An 18819-nucleotide genomic window follows, 5' to 3' on the forward strand; every position below is an offset into this window, starting at 1 on the left:
TCCAGCCCCTGACCTCTGTCATGCTTCCGAACCACAGCATGAAGTAGTCAAAATGGCCTTCACTGAGGACATTGCACCCACAGACACAATAATTTCTTGTAGCTGCTTCCTAACATGTCCAAAGAGATCTTCTCACCAGAACCTCCATCCACAGGATCTGGTCCCATGGAGAAGGGCTGTCAAAGGGGGCATGAGAGACTCCCAGAAGGACTACCACAGGAGGAAGCCACTGAGCTTGAATTTGGATATAAGCCAAGGAGACCTATTGCAAAGGGTCCCCAGCCCCTTTTGCCTACTAGGCATATCAGTCTTTATAACTTGAGGAGACATCACTTGTCTTCAGTGTAATTCTCTGTGTTCCTCAAACAGGAGAGCTTGTGTGGTGATCAAACAAAAGCAGAGCCCAGAAGTGGTGCTGGGAAAATATGTCATGATGTAAGGTGGGGGAGAGGACACTATGGTTCTGCCGTGTCTATAGAAAATAAAATGATTACTGAAAATCCAGAAGCATTACCTTCAGTTCACTAGTGTCTCTGCTATTCACAAACCAGATGTCTTAATTAAAATGCTGCTAAAAGAAGCAAATCAATTAACAGATAGCTTACATGATGGTTTATTCTATCTTACACATAGAAAATTACTTATGAGTATTGCAATACTGCTTTAGGTTATCAGTTAACAAAGGCTGCTAATGAACTACATTGTTATCAAGTCAGATGAAAGATGCCCTGGGAATCCAGGCAAATTATTGTAACACAGCACTTTGTTTTCAAATACAGCTCATCTTTGATCACACACAAGGAGAGTAATAGAATCCAAGGAGAACTAGTCCATACAAACCACCTGGATTTCTACTGAATGGAGAGTCAAAGAGTACTCCAAATGCAGCCCCAGAAACACAAAGTCAATATTACAGGGCAAGAAATGTTAACAGGGGTGTGCCACAGAGCCTTAGGTTTATGAGAATAATAAAAATATGTGGATTTCCCAAGCCTCTCCATGACAAGGTAGGCACATTGTAATAATAACCACAAAATAATTCTATAATCATAACAATACCCACTTACATTTGTATAGCTTTCTACAAGGCACAGCATCTGCTTTACTATTTAGTCTTTTTTTGGCCCCACCATTTTGGGAGCTGCACAGCTCCAGCCTCAGTCCATGACCATGAGACCCCCTCCTCTCACTCTAGTCCAGCGTGCCATTTCTTCTACAGAAGATCCGTGTTTCATCTACAGGAACAGAGACTGACTCATGGTCTTCATGTATCAGGACTCCTGAATGTTCATGGGCGGATTCTTCTGTCAGCTAAGAAGGTAAAGCCAAGAGTTCTGGAAAATGCTGCTTACCTGTTATAAGATGGTGGTGCTAAAGAGGCTGTATGCTAAGTTGGGTTCTCATTCCACGGGCATTGCTCTGGTGGAAGCAATGCCATCACGGAAGCATGATGGCTCTGACATGGGGATCAGGATAGGCAGTGTGAGTTCAGTGGCTTCCATCCTTTCTAACTACTGGATAAAGTGCTCATGCCTCCCTCTATGTAGCATGCTTCTTGCAGAAGATGAGTGATATTTTCCTTCAGGACAGAGGCACCATAGATTCTGTTCAAATAACATATTTGCCCTGGATATTGAATTCCATGTGAAGATCCATCACCAGTTTTGGACACTCAAGTTCAAGACATCTCCAAAGCTGCAGTGGACAGTTGTCTAGACTGCAGCCCTCTCCTGAGTGGCTGCTCACTTAGAGTTCAATCACTTGTGCATCTCTGGAAAGGAAGAGAACCATCTGGGAGACTTATTGACAGAGTGACTATGCTCTAATCATGGCACACAATTAAACAGGCATGAAAAAGTTTACCAGCAAATGTTAGCTAAGTGGGACATTTCCTCATGCAACATAGAAAAGGACTTGAAGACCAGTGGCTTCTAGTAAAGAGGAGTTTTTTAGGTTGAGCTCAAGCTGAAGGTGGTTATTTGACTGACAAAGAAACACAATTTCACCTCATACACTTTGATAACAAAAGGGAAGAAGTCATTCCCCAAGGCTAACAGGCATATCTAAGGGAAAGGTGCCACTTCATATACTTGAAGAGTTTTCACAGACCTGGGCAGATGCTAAGAGGAACAAAGTAGACAGACCTATGGGAATGTAACTGGAAACTGATACATTCAAGTTTGAACTACACACTGTCACAGACAGTGAGACTTTGCCGTACTTAGTTTGCCAGCTTTGACAGGAAGGATGGCAGCATAGGTATGTATTAAAAACCAGGAACAGAGAAGAAAGATGAGGTTACCACACCAGATCTCAATACAGGAGAACCTGGGCAAAAAGTAGGGCAGAAACCCTGCTGTGGACCTTCTCGGATAAGGGCCTTACCAACACATGCATGTTGAGACTGAATTCACACCAACACTCTACTGCAGTTTCACATGAACATTATCTATAGTTATAACAGAATGACTTATTTATGCCTACATTACATACTTGTTTATGCCATTCCATTGTGTGTATTCAATCTTAACACCTTGATGTTTAATAACATCTCCCCATGGGAGAAGATGCAACAATAGCAGAGATAGGGCAGAGTGAAGTATCAATAGACAAGCCAAGTCAACTGCCTTAAAAGGGACAGGACATACCTACCCATGTGCGGAAGACCAAGGGCACAGGTCAAGGCTGGGGTTACAGAGCTTAATGTCAGCAGAGCCAACATGGAAAACAAGCAGGTTGGAAAGACACGAAGACAGTAAGAAAGAGAAGTGGAAAAAAGGATTCCAAGAGAAGGCCTAAATGCTGTCAGGTATTTGTGCTTCTTTTTGAAAGTATGATGGGGCCAAAGAAGGTCAAATTTAAGTTGGTCTAGAGCACAAGTGGCAAACACAAGGCCCGAGAGCCAAAACCGGCCCTCCACCTTGTTTTATCCAGGCTGGCACCTTGTTTCTACCTGGCAGCAGTGCCAAGCTTCTTGGCCCTGGTAAAGGAGTAGTTACATTTATACAGTCCTAAAATTACATTCGGCCCTTTGAAGGCAACCGCGAGGCTGATGTGGCTCCTGGTGAACATGAGTTTGACACCCCTGGAGAGGTCTAGGCTCAATAGAAAGTTTACTCTTCCTCTTGCCTTTAACAAATCCTGGATTCAAAGAGCCCCTTCAAAGGTGAATTAAGCTGCAGACCTAAACAGGGTATCAAGAGAAAGGATCTCTTAGAGACTGTAAGATTATGGTGGCTACCTAAACCCAAATCTTCCACCACATCCTACAAAAAATTATATAGACCAACAAGGAAAGAAAGAAAAAAAAACAGAACTAATAATAAAGGTTCCTGCCTATACTTCTTGGTTTGTCTAGGACAGTCCCAGAGTATATATGCTGAGGGTAAGTTAATGCCTTCTAATGATGAAAAGCCTTTGACCAACTCCAACACATGTTTCTGATTTTAAAAATTCAATAAAATAAGAATCGATGGGTACATTCTCAATGTGATAAAATGCACATACTTCAGTCCTAAAGCCAGCTTCTTACCTAATGAAAAACACTAGTGTATTTCCCACCAAAATCAGGTACAAAACAAATCTACACACTGTTTCCACTATTGTTTAGCATTAGTGGTCTTAGCTGATACAATCAGGGAAAAACAATTACAGGCATAAAAATTGGAAAGAAGATCCACAGTTTGGCAGATGACATGATACCATAAAATTTAGAACATGATGAAGGTGGCAAATAAAAGATCAGGAAGAAAACAAACAATAAGAGCATTCAATAAGGCAGCTGCTATAATGTTAATGTACAAAAAAATCCATAGACAATCAATGACCAAGTAGGAGACAAACTAGGAAACTCCATTTACAAAGCAACAAAATCATAAAATATTTAGAAATAAACTTAACAAGAAATGTGAAAAACCCATGAGAGTAAAATATGAAAATTCTCCTGTGACACACAAAAACAGACTTGTAAATAATAAATCTCTTTTCTGTGAATGACTACTTACTGTTGCAAAGAAGTCAATTGTCTTCAATTGAATACATGGATATAAAGCAATCCCCCTAAAATACCAACATGTATGTATCCCTAGATAGATTCTGAAATTGATTCTAAAGCTCATCTGGGAAAACAAATATGCAAGAATAGCTAGGACAGAAGAGCCAGAATGTACCCCTGAAGAGGAAACACAGTGCTGAGGAGACCAGCCCAGCCAGACAGTTGAGTGTGCCATAAAGCTTCCACAGAGCATGTACTAGCACCTGAATAATCTCAGGTACCACTGGAGAGCAATTTAAGTCTAGAAACTGTCCAAGGACATATGTAAGTTTAGAACATGATAAGAGTGGCAAATAAAACACTAGGGAAAAGAGGGAGCATTAAATATGATATTGAAATAACTGGATCACCATTTGGAAAAAAGATACAATCAAATCTAACAAGAACCAAAGGGGAGTGGTGAGGAGATAGTGGAGAGAGGGGTTTTCAAGAACTACTATAAAGGACATATGGACAAAACCAAGGGGGAGGGTGGAGGCGGGGGAAGGAGGTGGGTTTGGCTGGGGTGGGGTGGAATGGTGGGGAGAAAATGCAGACAACCGTAATTGAAAAACAATAAAAAATGTTTAATTAAAAAATCTCCATCTTATACTATACAATAAATGACAAATGGTCAGACTAAAAAAACACAGAAGAGCTGGGAAAAATTTATATTTATGTACATATATACATATAAAAACATTTCTTTAATTTTATAAAATATTGTATATATGTAAAAATTTTAAATATATTTATAAAATGAACACAGAAAGGATAAAGCAGAAACTATTGAAAAGACAGTTAGCTCAAAGCATGGCAAAGTACAAAAGACTTCTATGAGTTTACATATTTTATCTTTAAACTATATATATGTTTGACCTACTCAAAAAGTAAAATTAAACTAAATAATATGAAAGAAAACAAGAAAATAGCAGACAGACTGAAACAAATGTTTCTAACTATACCAAATTAATAGCATAACCACACAGAGAAAATAAATTCAATTTGAAAATAATATACACAGAGAAGGCTAAATTCTAAGAAGAAAAGAACTGTAAAGAAATATTCAAGTTACTAAGTACGTTTGTGATTGTAATTCTGGAAATATTGTGTATGTATAATATGATAAAGCAAACGAATAAAAACCTTCATATGATTAAGAAACAGGATTTTCACCTTGGAGTAGGCCAGATAAAAATATGGAATAAGAAAACTTAAGAACATTAAGGTATTAAGTTTGTGATTTTAATATACCTTTCCTGTCTGTCTCTAGAGGTGTGTAGAAGCAATAAGGCCTCAGTAGTTATTGCATATATCATGCCCAGATCTTGGTTTCTAAAAACGATTTCACATCAAGAAAAGAAAGCAAGGAGGGACGGAGACAGAGAGGGAGGGAAGAAAACAAGGATCCTAGGGAAAATGGGTGATTCCAGGTCTGAGCAGGAACAGTACAAGGTGAACTTGGAGGACTGTGTTGTGTTGAAGTCTAGTAAATGCTCAACGAGTAATGGGGTCTTGTCAAAGCCACCAAGAAGTGACTTGAACTGGACAAACTTGAGATAATTAGAACATAAAAAATTTCATGATGGTGATAAATTAAAATTCATTGAAATTCAAAGGAATAATATTCAACAACTAAAAGAAAAAAAAGTGGGGGGGAAGAAAAAGTCTTCTCTCTAGAAGAATGCCAGCTAGTACATGGAGAAGGAATGCTGGAATTAGGAACTCAGTATTTTGTAATTCCCAATGTAGTAACTGATTCAAACATAAATCATTAAGGGATATTAAATCATTGGGTGAAGAATTGTTGAGGGTCGGATGTTCACATGGTCTCAAAGTACTACTCCTGAGATTAATTACTGGTTACAAAGGGAAAATTTTATCTCAACAATACAGAGATGTAGCAGTCACTTTCTTGACCAAGTGATCAAACACAAAGTCCCCAAAAGTGAGAGAGCCTGACACCACATGCCTCCTGATGCAATGCAAGGAAAAAGAAACACCTTGACAAAATTCTCCATCTGAATTTATTTAGGAGGACCCAATCAGACAAATCAAAAAAAATGGGACATCATATAAGACAACAGACTTAGTTGCTTCAGAAGTGACAATGTCATAGGGCAGCAATTTTCAACCGGTGTGCCATGGGAATTTTTAAGACATGCAATACCTGAATTTCTGCCCAAGATGGAGGCATAGGTAGATACACTGTGCCTCTTCACACAATGAAAAGAGGGACAACAAATTTAAAAACAAAAAACAACCAGAACTGACAGAAAATCGAACTGTATGAAAGTCTGATAACCAAGCAGTTAAGGAAGAAACATTCGTCCAGACAGGTAGGAAGGACAGAGATGGGCAGCAGGGCAGGGAGGACTCACAACAAGGTGGTGGCTGGAGGACCAGGGTGGGCAAGGCAGCAGCTGGTGGAGCAGGCGTCCCACATTTGCATGTGGATAAACTGGGAGGAACAACTGAGGAGCGAGACAAACCATGCAACCCTGGGTTCCAGTGTGAGGAAATAAAGCCTCAACTCCTCTGATTGAAAAAACATCTGGGGGTTGATGTGGCAGGAGAAACTCCCAGCCTCACAGAAGATTTTTGGGGAGACCCACAGGGTCCTAGAATGTATACAAAACCACCCACCTGGGAATCAGCACCAGAAGGGCACAATTTGCTTGTGGGTAGCAGGGGAAGTGACTGAAAACCAGCCGAGAGCTGAGCAAGTGGCACTGTTCCCTCTCTGACCCCTCCCCCACATAGTACCACAATGCAGTCATGTGGGTAGCCCCACCCTGGCAAATACCTAAAGCTCCACCCTTACTATGTAACAGGTGCACTGAGACAAAAAAAAAAAAAAAAATGGCCCAAATGAAAGAACAGATCAAAGCTCCAGTAAAAAAATATAACTAAGCAACAAAGAGATAGACAACCTATCAGATAGACAGTTCAAAACACAGGTAATCGGGATGCTCACAGAATTGCTTGAGTATGATTGCAAAATAGAGGGAAAAGTGAAGGCTATGAAAAGTAAAATAAAGGGAAAAGTACAGGGAACTAGAGTGACAGAAAGGAAACCAGGACTCATATCAACCGTTTGGGCCAGAGAGAAGAAACATTCAACCAGAACAGAATGAAGAAACAAGAATTCAAAAAAATGAGGAGAGGCTTAGGAACCTCCAGGACAACTTTAAACATTCCAACGTCTGAATCATAGGTTTGCTAAGAGGAGAAGAGGAAGAACAAGACATTAAGAACTTATTTGAAAACATAAAGAAGGAGAACTTCCCCAATCTGGCAAAGGAAATAGACTTCCAGAAGTACAGGAAGCTCAGAGAGTCCCAAAGAAATTGGACAAAAGGAGGAACACACCAAGGCACATCATAATTACATTGCTCAAGATTAAAGATAAGGAGAGAATCTTAAAAGCATCAAGAGAAAAGGACACAGTTACCTACAAAGGAGTTCCCATAAGACTATCAGCTGCTTTCTCAAAAGAAACCTTACAGGCAAAAAGGGGCTGGAAAGAAGCATTCAAAGTCATGAAAGGCAAGGACCTGCATCCAAGATTTCTCTATCCAGCAAAGTTATCATTTAGAATGGAAAAGCAGATAAAGTGCTTCCCAGATAAGGTCAAGTTAAAAGAGTTCATCATCACCAAGCCCTTATTATATGAAATGTTAGAGGGACTTATTTAAGAAAAGGAAGATGATCAAAAGCATGAACAATAAAATGACAACAAACTCACAACTATCAACAACTGAACCTAAAAAATAAAATGAAAACAAAACCAAACTGAGCAAATAACTAGAACAGGAACAGAATCACAGAAATGGAGATCACACGGAGGGTTATCAATGGAGAGGAGGAGGGGGGAAATGGGGGAAAATGTACAGGGAATAAATAGAATAAATGGTAGATAGAAAATAGACAGGGGGAGGTTAAGTACAGTATAGGAAATGTAGAAGCCAAAGAACTTATATGTATGACCCATGGAAATGAACTAAGGGGCAGGGTTAATGCAGGTGGGAGAGGGTGTGCAGGGCGGAGGGGAGTGAAAGGGGGGGGGGAATGGGACAACTGTAATACCATAATCAATAAAATATATTTTTAAAAAAGAAAAAGAAAAAAAAGACATGCAATACCTGATTATTTAGTCAGGGGTACTGACCTCTTTTTCTCATGATTGTCAAATAAAATACTGACAACAGCTAATACAACAATAGCTGTCCAGTGTGAACAAATCAAAATTATACCTATTTTTTGTCAGATCGGCAAAAAATGTGATATATTTTTTGGTGTGCAGCAGAATTTTAGTAATTTGTTTATGTGTGCCGTGAGATGAACAAGGTTGAAAATTGCTGCCATAGCGGAAAACAGCAGACATTTAGCCAAACTGAGAGCTTGATGACACAAAGAAAAGTTTTGAAATTTTTTTCATCGAATGGACTAAACTGGCTGCTTGATTGGCCTCTGTCAAGAGAAGTTCTTGGGAAATGAAAATAGTTAACTATCTTTCTGTTAAAACCCAGTTTTCTCAGCTCTAATTGGGCAAATGACCGACAGTTTCATTTTATATCTTGTCAAAGTACTACCTACTAGGATTTTCAACAAACGTCCAAAAAAGGTGTTGATTCCTGGCCTCATATCCATTCTACACATGGACTTCTGGCCCATTGCTAGCAGTCGCTTCCAGTCACACGTTGGGGCACACAAGAGAACCTCCAGCCACTGCAGGAGAGAGACTGTCTCTCCTCCTTTCAGTAAGTGATGACTCTCACAACCAACTCACCTTTCAGAGAGGTTGAAGATTAACCTGCAAACATAATTTATCCTATTTGTAATTAATGCTTTATGAAATCGTTCCTAGATGACAGAAAGCACACACAAAGTTTTTCTACAGGAGAACAATTTGCTTGTCCTTTGTCTTTTCTTTCGGGTCTAATTTTTTCCAGACTCAGCCTGAGTCCATCTAGTGTTAGTTTCAGAAACTTGAATTGTGCCTCCCTTGTCTTCAAAAATCCTTGCTTTTTAGAGGAGTTCTGATATGATCCATGCCAAGAGCAGTTCCCTATGCCTGGGGGGAAGCTCCAGCCAGCCAATAAGACCCAGTTACCCACCTCTCCCCATCCTTCATTTCTTCCTTCCCTTCCTTCACTCACCTGCCTTTCTCCTGCTCCCTTCACATCCCTTTTCCTGTACTTCACTTTCACAGTGTTTCTTGTTTGAATGACAATAGTAGCCACCTCACCTGGATTGTGGAAATGGTGTCTCTAGTGTGTCAGAATAATCCAGAATTTAGACACACACAAAACTGAGAAGCTCCTCTGATATGATCATACATAGCAATATAAAACCACAGCAACTACTCATTTGTGTTATACTGTTTACAGCAGCATCTTCACAAACACAAACATATGTGTGTCAGTCATTCATTATACAACATCACAGCTTCTTCCAGTACCCTCATCCTGCTCGTACGCCACATGCACAGACACACACACCAGAATTAAGAATGGGGTTTTGTGAAATGTTACATTTTTGAGAATTTCAGTACTAAGATATTCCTGAAATGGAGTCTGCAACAAGCTCAGGAGACTTCCAGGGGCACCAGAATTTCCAAAACCAAGTACCTTAACTCAGAGAGTATTTCTCAGTGTGTGTGGGTAGTTTGGCTGGCCAGGGGAACATTGCTCACCCATGGGTGATGGTAAGACCACTATGCTAGAATCTCCATCTGAGCACTCTATCCTCCTGACACAGGGCCAGAACTGGCTACATAGTTTGTAGCCACATGGCCAGGATACACAGAGGAAAGCCCAAGCTCTTTTGGCTACTATATCTTGTGCTGCACCCCCTTCTCTCATGACACCTGCCCACTGGCCCAAAGGAGCAGAGAGTGGGAGGAGGGCACCATGGGGTACACTCTAGTTCCCTAGGAAGAATTTCAGAGTGGATAAAGGGCTAGGATGGTAGGAGGGGAGCAGAATATATAAAACAGGAGGGAAAAGGTGCTGCAGCAGCGACCTTACCTTGGGGCTGTCTTCTTTAGTGTGATGGTATCTAAACAGAGAAAGCAGGGCATTAGGAAGGAGGCAGTGATCAATGTGCAGCTCACTCTGCACCAGGCAAGGGGGAGGGGATCAGAGACTACAGGCCTTAGGCAGCTCTGAGAGGTTCCCTGGGTTGGGGCCACTTGAGGTGTTGGTCTTGGGCTGAGTGCCCTGCTCCCACCTTTGGCACTATCTGCACTTCTCTATTCAGATCCTGTCAATGAGAACTATTAGTTTAGTATGCAGGTGAGACTGAGCCTTCCCTGGAACACCCCTTCCTGCCTCATTCCTTGCCTCTTCTCCATGTGCAGCTCCTGCTAACTTCTGTCCTCAGATCTGACGTGTGCCTCACTATGTGAAGAAATGGCTATTTGCTCTTTCTCCTTCCTTGTTCATAGGGATATAAAATCAATGGTAAAGAAATTCTTAGAACGAATTAAGTCCCTCATGCACTTGGACATGTGAGCACCTCAGGAAGCCCCCTGAGTGCTGCCACTTCCCCTCTTCCTGGCTCAGATACCAGCCCCCCTATGCCTTCTGTATATCTTCACAGATAATCATCGAATCTTCCTGAGATGTGGTAAGGTGTCTTCCTCCTCATCCTCAGGAAAACCTCATGGAAAACTGCATCATCATTCCAAAACGCCTTATATGGGGGTGGTTTTTGCAGGTCCTACCTTGAGAAAAAAGGTGTGAATCATGGTTGCTTTTTGCTATCAAAACTCACAAACTAACAGCTCAGTGTCTGCCTGAGATATGCCACCCTATGGGCATCATGGGACACTCAGAACCCTGCAGGGTTCCTGAAAGCCCAACTCTCCTTGGATCAATAAGACTTCCCCAATTTATTTTTAAAAATGTAATTTGGCCCACATAATCTGCTCTGGCAGCACCTTCCATCCCCCCCACCCATGCTAGAACCAGCCTCATTACCTCCAAGGATCAAGTTTATCTTTCCCACCCTTCTCCAGGAAACATGATTCTTACGAACATCAGAAACAACTAAATAGAAAAGCACAGAGATGGAAAGACAGAGACACAGGGTGTGGGGTGAGGGCAGTTACTGTATTACTTTTTGGCCCATGATTTTCTATTCTTTCCTACCCAGTGTTCTAGAGTGGCTCTCAGTGCCTTGTGCTGGGTGGTTGTAGGAAACACACCCTTGTCAGAGACAGAGCCTCAGTTGAGTGTCACTGTTTGCTTACCATTGAATCTCAGGTCTGAGGAATCAATATCAAACAAGTGTTTCTTGATCATGCAGATCTTCAGGGCCAGGAAGCCAGCTAATATGGCAACACCCAGAGCCATCCCAATGACAGCGTATTTGATATCTGAAGTGCAAAGAGGAATTGAACAATGGTTTCAGTGGATTGCTACCCTGAAAAAGTCTTCTACAGCTCCCTTTGCTTCCTAGACGAAGTCCAAAGTCATGCATGTGGACCTTAAAATTCTACACTTGGAACCTTTGAGGCCAACATAATTTTCCACTCTCCTGAGGGCACATTCTCACCCCCGTTCCTTTACCCACACCCCATCCTCTCTTCCTGGAACTCCACACTTCAGGTGTAGAACTCACTTCCAAGTAACTAGACACTCATTTCTCTGGCCTCCTATACTCCTTTTTTCATTTATACTTTCATTAATTCTTTTATCAAATATGTGTTAATTGTCTACTAGGTGATGAGCAGTGATGGCAAAGGGATGAGACCTGCTCCATCTTGGGGAATCTGCAGTCAGGTGGGGAATACAAGCCTCACTCCAATGCCAGGTGCAGGGTTGGGCTGACTGACATGGGGTTGGCAGCTTTCCTGGAGAAGGTGGCAATGCAGATTTCATCTTGCCATTCTAGGAGAACTCTGACATGGAGAGGAGCTGGGACTATGCAGGCTAAGAGAGAGAGTAGGTGAGGGCACAGAGCATGGCAAAAGCTGCTGTCTGTGGATCAAGGCCACAGTAGAGGGCACTCTGGGTGCTGGATCTGCTCATCTCACAGAGTGTGGACAAAGGTGGCCCTGATGATTCACATTCTCTTTGAGAACAGGTTCCTGAGCAGGACAGTATCCCTGGGATAAAGGGCGGGTCTGGAGGTGCATGCTTCCCTTCCTTATTCTGTGATGACTGGCCTTTAGGAGTGTCTCCTTCTTGCCCCTCACCTCCCACGCAGAATCAGCTGGGCACTGACTTACCGGTTTCAGCCTCAGCCAACTTTCCTGTTGCCAACACTTGAGCTCCTCCAATATCTGCAAAGAAAGAAGACCCAGAATCTGGTTAAAACAGAACTTTTGGCCAAGGCCCTGTCCCCAACAGCCCCTCCCATACTTCTGGGAAAGCTGTGCCACACATGCCCGCCCTGCTTGGCCATCACCCTTAAGAGCACAGAGGTAGGCCCTTGGTTGCCATAGAGTGTTGTGGAGCCTTGCTGGAATGTTAGAGCCCTCTTCAAAACCCAGACCAGGAGAGAAGGCTCCATTGAGTTCAGTAAAGCCAGCTCTTTGACACAGTTTCCCAAACCTACACTCTGACCTTGCCTGCTTCTCCAGCCTCAGCCATCATTCCCACAAACCTTCATTCTGGTCAGACTGAACTGCTTCCAGTTTCTTGCACAGGCCAGGGATCTGCTGCCCCTGGGCCCTCTGCCCAAACCCATCTTTTCCCTTCTTCTCCTGCATCTCATCTTGTTTCCATGTCACTTCCTCCCACACCCGGCTAAGCTAAACTCCTGAGTGCTCCACAGCAACAGTACTCACCCATCACAGCCGACCACATCATTTATTGAACAACTTAGGGAGCACGGCTATGTGTCAGATGCCTGCCTAAGAGCTCCTCGTCTGTTAACCCACTGACTGCATCTTCTAGCTGGTCTCCCGCCTTGTGGGATGTTCCACCTGCAGCATTTGACACAGGGCCTGGCACATAGGAGGTATTGATACACATTTGCTGAATGAATGAATTAATTAATTAATTAAACAGAGCATGTGGCAGGGGTATCTCACTATTCTAAACAGGGCTTGAACACTTAAGACAAGAGATGTGTCTCACACGTGGGGCTGAGGTCCCTGCAGACAGACCATAGGAGAGTTAAGGCAGAGCTGCGAGCCTGGAGAGGAAGGCACACATTAATTGGCCACATACTTTGAGGCAGATATTGGTACAGCACTTGCATTAATACATTTAATACTCATGGCATCAATTCTGTAAGATGGACGCTATTATTGCCACTTGATGGACGAGGAACCAGAGGCATTAAGAACGTGATGATGTGCTCAAGGGCCAGAAGTGGAAAGTGGCAGGGACTGGGTCTGAACTCCAGTGAGGCCCTTCAAACACAAGTCCCAGGGAGCTACGAGAATGATGCCAAAACATTAAGGCCAAGGGCTGGAGGAGCTTAGAAAGGAGGTGAGTAGATGATGAGGCCCAATACTGACACTCAGATTCAAGATTTCAGGCAAACTCAGAAGCAGGAAGTACCATAAACCTTGTTTCTCCTTAAAGGGGGCAAGTGACCTTTTTGGGAGAGACCAGATGGTCCCAAGCTTATTTTCAAGAGAAGTCCGCCTCCCCAGCCCTGACCCTCTGGAGACTGAACAATGGCTGAGGCACTTGCTCCCTTAACCAGCACTGACCACCTGTGCTGACCATGCTCAGTGCTGCCCAGGGTGATATGTTGGATTGACTGCCACAGAAGACAACCTCTCTTTAAGTGATATGAGTGGGGAAGGGATCATCATGATGAAGCTTAGGATTTGTCTGGTGGCCTCACTTGGTGAATTAATAAAGCTGGGGGATTCTGATATAAAAGTACACAGCCTATTCTACTCAAAAGTCTGCTTGGAAATTTAGTGACTCTTCTCTGTGCTCAAGAATGCCTGCCCACCCCCCACGCATGGGGCCGGTCCACTTACACACACCATAGACATTCCTGTGCACAACATGACCCTGGTTTTGCCATTTCTCTGAGACCCCCACTGCGATTTCTTATTTCTTTACATAATTCTTTGCATTAATCCTGCTGCTCCAGCAAGGCTGAAAACCAGTGAACAAAGCCTCTTATTTTCCACATAGCTGAACTGAGTTCACAAAACCAAATGGCTGTGGCTGGGAGCTGGCTTGCTGACCAATGCCTGACAGTGAGAGCTGTACGTGCTGCATACTCACCCTACCTCCTTTCCCAGCACCAGTCTGGCCATGCTCTGCCCCCACTGGACAGAAAGCAGGGCAATGGTGAGTGGTCCAGACTCACTAAGAGACAGCCTTTTCTTTGCCTCCCACCCCACACACAACCCTTTCCTGGCTCCCACCATCACTCTCCATATGGAACATACAGTATAAAACTTCACAGAAGCTCAAGATGAAACCTGGACAGAGAAAGAAGAAAGGACTCAAAACAGAGTAAATGAGACAAAAAGAGCCAGAGAGCCTGAGAGAGACTCACATAAAGACACTCCAGGAAGCATGTACACACAGGTACACCCAGGGGCTGTGCCAAAGCAGCTCAGCCTGCTGGCAGGAAGGTAAGAAGGGAAAAGAAGGAAAAATATCTAGTCGAATAGGGCCTGGCTGCCCAGCATCCTCCCTCAGCCCCACCCACCAAATAATAGTCCTAAACTCTCAGCTCCTGTCCCTGTCTGGCAGAGAGTCCATGGCCAGGGGCTCAATTCATCCTGACTCTTCCCCCAACACAAGGTCAGGGCTCTAAATCACTACCATCCATGCTCCATCTGTGTCCACCAGAAGCCCTGAGCTAACCCTTATTCCTGGCCCTAAATAGGCTCTCAAGGCTCGCCTGCCTCAGGTCCAGGATCAGGGACTAAGTGAGTGCACTCCATGGGACCACTGCTCTGACAGCTGCAGGCAAACAAACCCTGGCACAAGACCATGCAGTACACTCCTACAGGCCACATCCTCTCCCAGGAATCCCTGCTAATCAGCCCAGTCCACTTGGTGACAGTGGCAGCATTTCCCCTCCTGGGAGAAGAAAGTACCTCCATACAGGCCAGCCCTCTCCCTACACTCTGCCACTCTGCCTCTCTTCCCTGAACTTTAATGAGCTCCTGGATGAGGATCCATCCTGAGCACACCAGCCCAATGACCCCACCCCTGCCTCCTGCCAAGGTCATGGGCTGTGTATTCCCTCCTGGACCGTATACCCCCTGAAAATCCCCAGATGCTGCTTTTCCCTAGTTCTGCACAGTGGCTGCAGGATGAATGGCCCTGGCAGGGCTGTCCTGTGAGCACAGCCAGAGGGCTCTAAGTGCTCCCACATTCAGATCTGTGAGAGACTCAGGAAAAAGCTAGAAGCCACTGCACTTGGAATTCTCTGGGTTCTCTTGCAAACAGGATGAAGGAACATAGCATTCAGAGGACAGGCTCTCAAACCCAGGGGAGAGTCCAAGGGGGCTGAGCAAGAGATGGATGTCCCCAGGCTAGTCTCCTGAGGCATGCAGGGACCCTGCTAGACAGTAGATGCACAGGACAGTAGTAGGCAAAATGCTGGCCAAATCTGACTTGACTGTTGGCACTCCTTGGACTGGCCACACTGAGCCAGGTACAGAGGGCAGGAGCAGAGGCCCCTGAGCGCTGCCCTTGCTGCTGCCTAGAACAGAGGGCTAGGGGTTGCCTCTAGATGGGCTTGCCAAGGTTCCAGCGTGGCTTCATCCACATAGTGTCTGCATGTGCCCAGGTTTCTCCCTGAACCCAGGAGCTCCCACCAAGCACACACCTGAGGCTATACCTGCCCAGAGGCTGGTTTCTTTTTACAAGGTGCACAAAGACACTTATGGCTCTGAGTCTAGGGTCTCTGCTTCCTCCTCATGCCCATGTGGGCATTCTGTTGTCAGATGGCATGATACTCTACCCTCCTTGCCAGCCCCTCTCTGTAGCCCCTCACACCTCAGTCCTGCAGAATGCAACCAGCTCTCTGCAAGTGGTTTCCCAACAGGAAGAAGCATCCTGCAAGAGTAAATGACCCTGCAGCCAGCCAGCTCCCTGGGTCTGGTGCTGCTAGGATGGAGAAGGTAGCCAACAGAGGAGGTCAACAAGCAGGACTCTTCGGGACAGTGAACTGACGGTGCAGTGCCACCTTGGCCTGTCTCAGTTGAAATCTGACCCTCTGAGAGCCCATCTGTGACATTGAGACTTCCCACGCTGTACACATCCATTGGGCCCACCGTCAGTGGGGGTTGGCAGTCTTCAGCACCCTTATGTGGGCACAATCAGGTTGTGTGGTTCCCATGTAGGGCAGTAGGAGTACATGACACCTAGATGTCATTCTATATGTATCTGAACTAAAAATAGGGAAATGTTGCCCTGAGTATTTGTCAACTGATGCATGGCCATTTCCATCTTGGAACTTAAATATTGCGAAATGGCTTCTAACTTTAGATTTCATGAATTCCAACACTCTCAGCTAGAGGAAAGAGTTTAACATATCTAGGAGAGGTATCCATCATCTTCTAATTGAGCCCACACATTGAAATAAAGTACTTGAAGTGTGCTCTGAATGGCCATGGTGCCCAGGAGCAACTCAAGACTCCTGTGTCCCATGAAGGAGTCCACAGAATGACAGGGAAGACCAGATTTACACTAAAGAAAAGATCAGCATGTCATTGGTGATGTCTAACACCTTCCTGCAAACCTCAGTCTCCACAAGCTGAAGGAAATCTGAATGGATATGTGGAGTGGACACTTGTGTGTGTGGCTTGCTCACCTCCCCTGACCCCTCAGCTGCTGACAGAACCTGGGTTTTCCTTTGGAGGGTCACCTGCATGTGAGCCCCTCAGGGCTGACTCTAGGATAGACCTGTGACCCACACCTGAGTAATTAGCATATCCTTTCTTCTTATCAGCAGTAGCTGGTCAAGGGGCAAGGCAAGTGATGCAATTCAGGTCAGTAAGTCTCAACTTTGGGACTTCATGGAAAATATTGAAAAACAGAAGTGTTTTTCAGAATTGGTAATAGTAGAGCTGAGGGTGGCCCACTGGGTGGAGGGAACCTGCTGAGACTGAAGACCCTCAAAAGAGCATCAGGCTGAGACCAAGTCCTAAAGATAGTGTTTGAGCCCCTGAATGCAGCTATGCCTAAAACACCTCTGAAAGGATAAAAAAAATAATAATAAAAAATAAAAAAGCCTCTTTCAGGCCATCTTTACCAGTGCTAGCTCTTTCCTTAAGTCTGTCAGGTATAATTAACTGTTGTTTCTCTGAGGCTCTATTCTCAGTAATGGGAAGATTACTAAAAGCATCCCCCATGCAGGTGTTTTAAAACTTATACAAACAGGACATACCAGACCCGAGCACCCGGACCCTGAACCCAAAGATAATGGCAAAACAAACTGAAGCCTGCACTATCAGCCTGAAACTTCCTGATTTACAACTAATTGCCATGACTACCCAGCTACAACCCCCTTCCTCTTTTTTGATCCCATAAAAACTCACAGGCCCTAACCCTCAGGGCTGGTGTATTTCTCCACACCTAGCCCTTTCCCTCTCTTGGGAAAGTAAAAATAAAACTTTGTTCTCTGCATTTTCTCTTCTTTGTGAATTCTTTCACAGCCCATGTCACTGACCACACTGACAACATCTTCTTGACTTTTCAGTCGCCTCAGTAAGAAAACACCTTTATCTTAATCTTATCTGAGCCCAGTAACAGTCATCTGCAATCTAAAGAGTCCTGATGACTTAGGTGGCAAGTCCTTCATAGGGCATCTTTGGAAATCAGGTAGGCAAAGTAGGAATAGGAGAGAGAATGCTGGCCATAAACAAGGAGCTCATGACAAAGCCCCTAATAACCTGACTAGGATCTGCAAGCTAAGCAGCTCATGCTCCTCCGTGCCTTTGTATATGTTGCTCTCTTTGATGCAAAGCCTTCCTTGTCCCTGTGGAAAGCTCTTACTATCCTTGAAGACTTATCACAAAGCAGCCTCCTCCAAAGATCACCTTGCTCTCTATTGGTCCAGTGACAGCCCCTACCACCTTGTCACACCTTTGTCACTGCCCATTGTGGCACAAAGGACACACTTCAGAGATCTCAGGGTGAGCTGTTTCACCCAGGACCAGGATGACACAAGAAACTCCTTGGATCTTAGTTTCTCCTCCTCAGAGATGCAAAGAGAAGGTGGAAGGGAAGAACCCTGAACTGATTGAGAAGTTACCCACCAAAAACTGAGCGTTAAGCCAGAAGTGGCTTGAAGTGATAAGATCAAGGTTCTAGAACTGAGTGATAATGGAGCTCAGGAGGAAAGTAAAGTTTAGCCACAGAGAAATGAATTGAGTGACAACATTGCTCCTGAAACTCTGAGAGTGGGGGTACTCATAGAATACTCATTCAATCATGTGGAACACACATGAAAGACTCACCCAACTGTGTGGAACACACACAACACACCCATGCAACCGGATGGAGCACAAATGGAAAACCCGTGCAACTGCATGGGACACACATGGAACATTCACGACTGACACTGCTGTGGATGCCTCTATCTTCTCCATTTGAGGCCACAGACTAAACATCACAGCAAGGACCTCAGCGGGAGTGAGAACTGGAAAGGGAATTGGAGTGCAGAGTGAAGAGGGACAGTCCAATTATGCTTCATGCCACAGTTTAATCCTGGGCCTCACTTTTTTCATCTGAAAATGGGAATGTAAGACTCTGACGTATAGAAATGACTACCCAAGATAATTCCTTTCTTTTTGCCCATTTGTTTCTAGCTTCCCTATAACCTAAGCTTACCTTGTG

General features: G+C 44.2%; 1 protein-coding gene across 3 annotated transcripts in view; it reads right to left on the reverse strand.

The window, feature by feature from the left end:
* Positions 1-454: 454 nt before the first annotated feature.
* TMEM273 (transmembrane protein 273) overlaps positions 455-18819 on the reverse strand; it is a 39868-nt gene continuing 21503 nt past the window's right edge. The window contains exons 2-6 of one of the 3 annotated variants that reach the window (XM_045196099.2): positions 12273-12326; positions 11292-11417; positions 10066-10096; positions 8826-8849; positions 455-1771 (exon numbers count right to left, since the gene is read on the reverse strand). In XM_045196099.2, coding sequence (XP_045052034.1) covers positions 1747-1771; positions 8826-8849; positions 10066-10096; positions 11292-11417; positions 12273-12326 — 260 coding nt within the window. In that variant the 3' untranslated portion in view covers positions 455-1746. Of the gene's footprint in view, positions 1792-8825; positions 8850-10065; positions 10097-11291; positions 11418-12272; positions 12327-18819 lie in introns of all 3 variants that reach the window. The other 2 variants (XM_045196101.2, XM_045196100.2) reach the window with 2 other exon arrangements.

The sequence above is a fragment of the Desmodus rotundus genome, chromosome 4 (assembly GCF_022682495.2).
Source record: "Desmodus rotundus isolate HL8 chromosome 4, HLdesRot8A.1, whole genome shotgun sequence".
In the NCBI taxonomy this organism is placed as follows: Eukaryota; Metazoa; Chordata; class Mammalia; order Chiroptera; family Phyllostomidae; genus Desmodus; species Desmodus rotundus.